The sequence below is a fragment of the Vicia villosa genome, linkage group LG2 (assembly GCF_029867415.1).
Source record: "Vicia villosa cultivar HV-30 ecotype Madison, WI linkage group LG2, Vvil1.0, whole genome shotgun sequence".
Taxonomy (NCBI): Eukaryota; Viridiplantae; Streptophyta; class Magnoliopsida; order Fabales; family Fabaceae; genus Vicia; species Vicia villosa.
The window spans coordinates 74091754-74100974 of NC_081181.1; the positions used below are offsets into that span (position 1 = coordinate 74091754).

At 42.5% G+C, this 9221-nt stretch overlaps 1 protein-coding gene across 1 annotated transcript; it reads left to right on the forward strand.

Moving 5' to 3' along the window:
- Positions 1-4936: 4936 nt before the first annotated feature.
- LOC131649365 (uncharacterized) lies at positions 4937-6499 on the forward strand. Its single transcript, XM_058919127.1, has one exon. The coding sequence runs from the start codon at positions 4937-4939 to the stop codon at positions 6497-6499; it is 1563 nt and encodes a 520-aa protein (XP_058775110.1).
- The last annotated feature ends 2722 nt before the right edge of the window (positions 6500-9221 follow it).

The window sequence follows — 9221 nt, forward strand, 5'->3', positions numbered from 1 at the left end:
TGAGGAGTCTTCGGATGTGGCGGTGCTAAAGTCGAGGGCTGAGTTTGTCGAGAAGATCGACAACTTGAAAATCGAGCTTGCTGACATGGCCGAGGAGGGGTTTAAATGTGCTGTCCAGCAGTTGAAGCTTCTGAATCCGGGCCTGAAGACGGATAACATCGGGATTTCGAGCAGGATTGTGGACAGCCATCTGGTTCCCGGTACACCCGAAGAGTGAGCTTTGTTTAGGGCCTGCGTGCCTCTGTTTTCCTGGCCTGCGTGCCGCCTTTTGATTTTTGGATTTATGGGGCTCGTGCCCGAGATATTTGGGGGCCTGCGCTGTTGCACCCCAAAATTTGCCCTCTTTATTGGAGCCATAAGTTAATAATGACATTTATTTCGTCATCCAAAAATTGAAGAAAAATAATAAAGAGTTTCCATGGGTTTAAGAAGATAAGGCGTGGAAAATGGTTTAAACAGTGGAAATAAGAGAAAATTCGCAAGTCATATTTGGAAGGTGATATGAGCTAAGTTCCCGCGTTGTCTTGATTGTTTCGAAGATATCTACAACTTTCGTGTTCGGCTTGGAAGCCAATTCTTTGAGGAAGGTTTCCAGATTTGCAAGGTACTTGAGGTTTCGTAGTGAAAAACAGTGCTGAATGAAGGGTTTCGGACCTCGGAAAATTCATATCTCCTAATCCGCTCGTCGGATTCACTTGAAAATTTAACTGGAGCTCCATACTATCATTACCAAGATTTCATATGTTCGGACCGAAGGCCGATTATGCACGGAAAATTCCCAGAATTTTAAGGATCATGGCCTTGTTTCGGTAAAAAGTGTGTTTTCGAGTATGTCGCGCCGAGTTCGAAAATTCATAACTCCTTCGATTTTCATCGTATGAAGTCCATTCCGGCGGCATTTTCTCGGAAATTTCGTTAGCTTCGATTCTTCGTCACACATGCATGTTCAGATTCTGAGCCGAAGATAGGGTTTTATCGAGTTCTTTGAGCGGTACTCACAAAATTCTGCACAGTCGCACCAGATGAATCGGCGTTTCTCGCCATTCAAACGCGCGTATTTTCTTCATCGCTTATCGGATTGAGGTGATTCTCGCGGCATTGAGTCAAGAATTTGGTCATCTTCGCAATGGCATCGGTTTAGTTCCGAAATTTAGAGCCGAACCGAGTTTCCTTAAAAACGAGCCAAAATAAGACGCACCGAGGGCAATTTGGACATTTCGCGTTGACAATATATAACCATTTTGCTCTTCACAAATCAAAAGGGGGACTCTCATAATTTCAATTTACCAAAAAGATCACAAACACTTTCTCTCAATTCTCTCTCAATTCTCTTGAATCAAAACTACAAATTACATAAAGCTTTCATCAATCTTCATCAAGATCAAGATCAACATGGATTGAAAATCAAGATCTCGAGTTTGAATTTCTCCTTCCTCTACTTGATCTCGCGCGCCCTCCCTCTCTCTCACTTCGGATTTTGTTTTCGCGTCGTGTTCGTGTTCGTATCGTGTCGTGTTCGCGCTTCGGTTTGGATCTTCATCCGGTAAGCTTTCGGATCTTGAATTAAGTGCTTAATTGTTGATCATTATGTGAATTAGGATCTAGATCTATATCTTGTTCTTGATTTATGGATGGTTGATGATGATTGATCGTTGAATTTGCTCATCTTTTGCTCGAATTAGTCGTGTTCATGTGAATCGCGTTTGAATTGATGTTTGATTGTGTGTAATTGATATCTGTTGATGATGAATTGTGGTATTCGTGTATAGATCTATGATTCGGTGTTGATTTTGTGTGCATAATTGCTAATATCCATGTATGTTACTTGTGTTGCACTCAAAGTGTTTGTATAAATGTATGTGGTGCACTTTTGCTTGATGTTTGCTTGGCTCGACGCGTCGCACTTTGCATAATTAGGATAATTTTACTTGTGGACTCGTGCTTAATTCATAATTTGATGTTTGCTTGTGATAATTGCCTATGGAATGATTTTGGATTGAGTGCGAATGGCTCCGGGATCTTAAAAATGCACAAAAACTTGTTTTGCTACGCCAGGAACCGGGTTGTCCCAGGCGGGAACCGGTTCCCACTCAATCCAAAATGCTGATTCTATGGATTTTTGTACCAGGAACCGGGTTGTCCCTAGGTGGGAACCGGTTCCTGCGTTGTTTTTTCCCCCTGTGTTTTTGTACCAGGAACCGGGTTGTCCCTAGGTGGGAACCGGTTCCCAGTTTTTTGTCTCTGGTTTTTTGTACTAGGAACCGGGTTGTCCTATGCAGGAACCGGTTCCTGTGTTCAAATTTTGTGTTTTCTTTTCCAACTTCAACCTTGCATAACTTTTTACTCGTAACTCCGATTTGCACGTTCTTTATATCGAAGGAAAGCTTATGAGACGTACTATCTTGCTAGATGCTTTGTTTGCATTAATTTGTAGATCATCCATGTTTGATTTCCCCTTGATGTTTCATTGTCCCTTTCATGTTTACATCACTTGTCCGTTTCCTTCCGCTTTATAGTAATAACGCAATTCCGATTGCGATGTTTGTTATCTCTAACTTGTGTGCTAGTATGCAAGGTTCCTGGATAGTCACCGATTGGCGCTTATTACTTGTGTGTCCCGTTTCATTTGCGGGACACAATCTTATCCACTCGCATCGTGTTCTCATCTTAGAGACACGTCCCCATTACTTTATATCTGCTTGTTTGGTTTGCTTGTTCCTCTTGCAGGTGTATTGTGATTGTGCTCGACGTGCGTGTCGACCTTTGTGTGCTTTCATGGCTAATCGGTGTGCTGACCATTTTCTTTTGATTTGCTAGCTCGCTCGCGGGATTCTTAGTTTCTTCGCTTTGCTTCGCTTTAGTTTACGGATCATCATCCGTCTGGTATTGATCCAGTTTCATTTTATTTCTATTGCACTTTATCGCTTTCTCGCATCATCCTATAACATGAGAAGTAGGACTTAGACATGCATCTGGCCAAGTCCTCGAAAGAGGCTCTGTTTTTGTTGGTGTGTTTATATTTGTGCTTTGCGGCAGGGAGTCACGGTGTAATAAGTCCTATATGGCACTCCGTTAAGTCCTCATGGAAGGCACGCGGAAAGGGTTAGAAATCAACCCCCGCCTAGTCTCATCGAGTCTGTTCAGTATGCGCATGCTACGCGTTGCTTGCTTATCGAGTATGTCAGGAAAATGGTTCATGCAGCCGGACCCCCGCCTTTCCTATAGCTCACGTCGCTCGACGTTGATGCTCGGTGTACGCACGCACCATTTTCCTTTACGATCCGTAACGGCTTGGTTGCTGAGAGGGGTCCGCCCTCTTGTCTATGGCCCGATCATTTTTGCGAGGTCTAATGCTTGGTTAACTTGGGTTGAGCTGCTCCCCTTGGCTATGGCGGGACCGCTTTTCTACCACTCGGTCAGTACCGTTGGTTTGTTTGCTTTACGAGCGGACGCTCGTTTGTGTGATACTCTTGTTTGCTTCCCCTTTTCCCTCGTAGGTTGTTAGTTTAGTTTAGACTTGCACCCTTTGTATGATAACATTAGGTAGCAAGCTTTCCCCCTTAGCTTAGGTTTTCCTCATGCATTCTTTAAAACACAAACCACACTCTTTGATTTTCTTTTCTTAAGAGCTTGTTATTTCCGCTCCATTCCCAAGCATAAGTCTCCAAAGGTCGAGCAGCGGAGTGTGAATGTAACTCGTTCACCTAAAAAACACAAAACAAACAGAAATTAGTTAGCCGAGCTACGGTAGCTCTGATTCTGCAAAACAGATACGTAGGCAGCGGGGTAGGGCCCGTGCGAGCATAACACTTTCTTTTCCCTACATTCTGCATTCATTTTAGTCCAGATTAGCATAGATTTGCTTACACACCCATAGATTTAGACACAGGCGTGGATACCATTGAGTACGACGGGCGCGAGGGGTGCTAACACCTTCCCCTCGCGTAACCGACTCCCTTACCCTTTTTCTCTGGTCGTGAGACCGTTGTTTTGTTTTGTGGTTTGCTGGCATTCCCTTCCTTTTCAGGATAAATATGTTAGTGGCGACTCTGTTAATTTTCGCGGTAGCGACAGCTGGCGACTCTGCTGGGGACGTCTCGACCTATTGCGGGTCCGGACTCAGCGAGTCGATCCTAGCGCTTGTGTGTTTATCTTTGGGTGCTTTACTGCTTTGCATATTTACCTGCTTGCATTGCATTCTATGTGCGCTTTTACTTTTCTGCATCATACTCTGGACTGTCTGGATTTCTATCTGTGGGTGGGTGTTTCAAGAGGTAAAAGGCCCAATACCCAGGCTATGAGTGATACCATAGGAACTAGGAATAGAGTGGCCGTGACGGACAGAAGGCGTATGCCTGATTGATCTGATCACGTATCCACGGGCAGAGCTTGGTGGAATGAGGCAATATCGTATGATAGCGCCTACATTCGATCCTCTGTTGGCTTTTTGACCTACCTTGGCCTAGATTTACCCGTGAGTGGGGCGGGAATCAATCATTGATTAACAGGTACATTGATGGTGACTTTGGATCTTGTTCGTGGGTTACCGCTGTTCTCGTTCGTGGGTTACCGCTGTTCTTGTTCGAGGGTTACCGCTGTTCTCGTTCGAGTGTACTATTGGTTCCTGTTCGTGGGGTACTATGGTTCTTATTTGATTGGTGATCTGTGTTCTATTCCAGTGTGTTGTTGACTATGGGTGGTGGTTCCGTGGTTTGACATTCTATGTTCCGTGTGATATATTATTTGGAGCCGAACCTTTGGCTCTGTACTATGTGTGTTACCGGCAGTCCAGAATGCCTGGTGGGCGGCAACAAGTCCCACCACTCTGCATCATAGCATATTTATTTCCAAAAGAAACGCAAAAAAAAAAGATATGTATAATAAGCATTTGCATGTCATATTTTCAGGGACATTCAGGAGTTCACCCAAGTTGAAGATGGACGTTCCCACTGATACTGTCAAAGAACGTACGAGGCATACTAGAGCTTATAAGATTCCGGATATTGATGTTTCGGGGTTGATTGGTTTGAGTTCTCGGTTGGAAGGGGAGGTTCTCTGTGACTTCAATCATGATTATGGCAATTTGCTCTCCATCCTCAATACATCTTTCGATCCAATGGCTTTGATCACCCTGTTTCAGTTCTATGATCCACAGTTGAGGTGTTTTACATTTCAGGACTATCAATTGGTGCCAACACTCGAGGAGTTTTCTTACATACTCAACATCCGAATCACTGATGATGTACCTTTCATTCGAGTTCCCGAGGTTGTGAGATTTGAAAAAATAGCTGAAGCTCTTCACATGGGTATAAAGGAGGTGGAAAGAAATTGGAAGTCATCAGGCGGTGTTTCTGGTTTCTATCTTTGCTTTTTGATCAGTAGGGCTGAGGACGCGGCTAAGAACGAGCAGTGGGTTGATTTTAGTCGTTTGCTTGCTATCATGATTTATGGTACTGTCTTATTCCCATCAAAAGAGAACTTTGTGAGTTTGGCGGCGATTTGTGTCTTTATGAACAAAAACCCCGTGCCAACGTTGCTTGCAGATGCTTATTTTTCGATCCATTCGAGAAGTAAGAAGGGAGAATATGTTGTTGGTTCTTGTCTTCCATTGTTGTATCAGTGGTTCATGTTGCATTTTCCGGTGAGAGGACCTTTTGTGCTCAAGAAGAGTTCTCTTAAATGGTCAGATAGGATTGTTAACCTCACATCTTATGACATCAGGTGGAACTATTGTGTGGGGGAAATTTGGAACATCATCACTAGTCGCGGTCAATATCCCAACGTTCCTCTCATGGGAACCAGAGGTTGCATTAGTTACAATCCCACCCTCGCCTATCGTCAATTGGGATATGCAATGGAAAGGGCTCAGAATGACGTAGAAGCGTTTGAATCAGTGTACTTTGCTGATGGTAAAGATCCTCTGGAGCTAGAAAAGATAGCGTATGCTTGGACCAAAGTCCATAGAAGGGATCAGACTACTTTGAGCAAGAAAGTTCCCATTGCCATGGGTCCTTACCGAAAGTGGGTTGAAGCGAGAGTGGCAAATCTGTTGTTGCCATTTGCGAGGTCATGTCCATTGTATGAGCAACCTCCCGTGGTTTTATCTGATACCGTTGCGGCTGAACTCTATATTCAAACTGAAGCGGACAACATCAAACTAAGAGCAAAGGACAATGAGGTTGGCTTGGAGAGGTATTTTCAAGATCGCGAAAAGGCGGAATTGGCTCGTAAGCTCAAGCATGCGCAAGGTGAAGGTTCAAGCATGACACGTGCCCAAAGGCGATCTCATGACTTGATGGAAGAAAGCTTGTACCGAAAACAGCAGGAATGTGCGAAGTTGCGAAGGTCCGAAAGCAATAGCAAGAGAAGGATGCAGGATTCAGAACAACAGTTGATGGAAGAAAAAGCCAAATCAGCTCGACTTGAAGAAGAGCTCGCAAGACTCCGATCCCAGCGGAGAGGATATGGAGGAGCTCATTCTGTTGTCAGACGATCATAGTGTCGCTGTGGATTGGATTTGTTTGGTCTAGGGGGTTGATTTTGTAAGTATCAGATGTGCCTAAGAGGGGGGGTGAATTAGGTTTTCAAAAATAATCGGTTTTATGATAATGTCTTTACTAAAATTTTGGTTAAGTGTTTGAAGGCTTTTGATGGTTTTTATCTTTTTCTTGGTAATGGTAATGAAAGCGGTAAAAGCGAAAAGATAAAGAACACAACGATATATACTGGTTCCCCTCACAATCCGAGAGTACTCCAGTCCCCTTTCAAACACGAAAGAGATTTCACTATAGTTAGAATTATTGTACAAGCCTATGCCTACTATCTAACCTATAGGGTGATCAAAGGTTCTTAACACCTTTAAGACCAAAACAACACTAATGTGAATGAAGAACAATCCTCTTCAAACACAACACTTACTTCCAACAATCCTGGATAGTAAGGAGAAATAATTTTTGAATGATACAAGAATTTATGAAGATGAATAATATATCAATCTTGAATTGATCTTCCCTTTCAAGCATACAATTCTTTTAATGATAAACAAGTGTTCAATGGATGTATGATATGAAACTTTGATATTTGAGTGAAAGTTGTATGAACAAAGTTTCAAATAAAAATGAAGTATGGACACTTGATGATTTTTGTGAAAGATATGGACACTTGAATTGTTTGAATTATTTGAATGAAAGAGGTAAAAAATAAAATCTGAAAAATCTGAAATATATAGCCTCTAAGACACCTTTACAAATGGTTATTTTGTATGGAAGGATGCAAGAGTAAAAGATGAAGAGGTACCTTTTGAAGAAAGAAAAGAAATCTGAATTTTTGAAAAAATTCACGTGGGAACCGGTTCCCTTAAAACAGAACCCAGGTTCCCTATATGTAACGTTACTAAAATTTGAAAATTTGAACTGGGGAACCGGTTCCTAAAAAGTGGAACTCGGTTCCTGGACTTGATGAATGAAAATATGCTGGGCAGAGGGAACTGGGAACCGGTTCCTCCAAACTGGAACTCGGTTCCCACATGCAAAAAACACTAAAAACTTATTTTTAAAAGCTTGAATGATTTTCTAATGTTTTGCAAATATTATGGAACATGTATGAATGTTTGAGAACACTTGTTTATGCATTAAGAGAGTTGTATATCATATACCTTAATATTTTTGACCAATGAAGTTTAAGCTCTTTTGAAATACTTGAATCTTTATGCTTTCATATGAATCGATCCATTCCTTTTGCAATTGAAATCTTGTCTTCATCAAAACCAAATTGTAGAAAGATTGTCTTCACAGATTTGATGTGTATTCTTGATGTTTGTCGCCCATGTCCAGGATTGTTGGATGGGGTCGCATTTTGATGTCCTGGATTTCTTTTGTATGCCTTATGAGCACATTGTGACACGGTCATGTATTTTGTCTGTATGAACTCAAATTCTCAGTTATGTTTGAATGAAATATGCTCAGTTTGCTGAATTATTCTCGCGCGTGGATTGCTGTTCGAATATATTCTGTATCAGGGTTTCTATGTCCTATCTGAAAGTGGGATGAACTCTTGGATACCTGAAAATTGACAAACATTTCATGCATATCATTCACATATCATACATGTCATACATTTGCAGGTTTTGCAGGTCTTATATCTTATGTCTCAGTGTTTTGTTATCATAAGGAGTTCTAAGACGGCTAATCACCCGTATCCGACTAGGAGCAATCAGAGAAGGCAGATGGAACAAATTCAGGAACAAATGGCAGAGATGAGAGCTCAACTGACAGAGCAGATGAATGCGTAGATGGCGCAGTTTATGGAAGCATTGACTAATGTGACCAAGGGGCAGGATGACTTGCGAGTTCTCGTTGAGAACTCCAGAAGGAATGAGAATGGAGGACATCCAGGGCTGTTTGACGATGTGCCTGGTAGAATTGACGATCACCATGATCCGCATGAGTTTGATCACGTGGGAGGGCACTATAATCCTTTCAATCAGCATCACGGGTTTCCACCTCCACCTCCGTCTCGTCTGTTGGGAAGGAGAGATCATCAGAACCGTGGTAATTTGGACTTCAATGTTGAGAACTTTGGCCAGGTATCAAGGCATAGTGCTGAGGGTGCACATGATGAAGTTGAGAGGTATCGTCTGATTGAAGAACGTCTCAGAGCTGTTGAAGGCAAAGGGGTGTTAGGCATGGATATCAATGACTTGGGGTTGGTTCCTGGTGTGAGGATCCCACCAAAATTCAAGGTTCCATCTTTTGACAAATACAATGGGGCAACTTGTCCCATGACTCATGTCAAAGCATACTATCGCAAGATGTCAGTTTATTCAGAGGATGAAGGTTTCCTAATGCATTTCTTCCAGGACAGTCTTGCTGGGGCTTCCTTGGAGTGGTATGTTCAACTTGAACGCACCCATATCCATTCTTGGAGAGATCTTGTGGAGGCTTTCATTAAGCACTATCAGTACAATGTTGATATGGCACCCAACAGGACCCAGTTGCAGAGTTTGGTTCAGGGGTCTAAAGAATCTTTCAAAGAGTACGCTCAGAAATGGCGTGAGTTAGCTGCGAGGGTTCAGCCACCTATGACTGAACGTGAGATGATTGACATGTTCACCAGTACTTTGTCTGGACACTATTATTTGGCTTGCAGTGCTTCAGCTAACTTTTCTGAAATGGTGAGATATGACGAACGTGTTGAGATGGGTCTAAAGATGGGGAAAATTC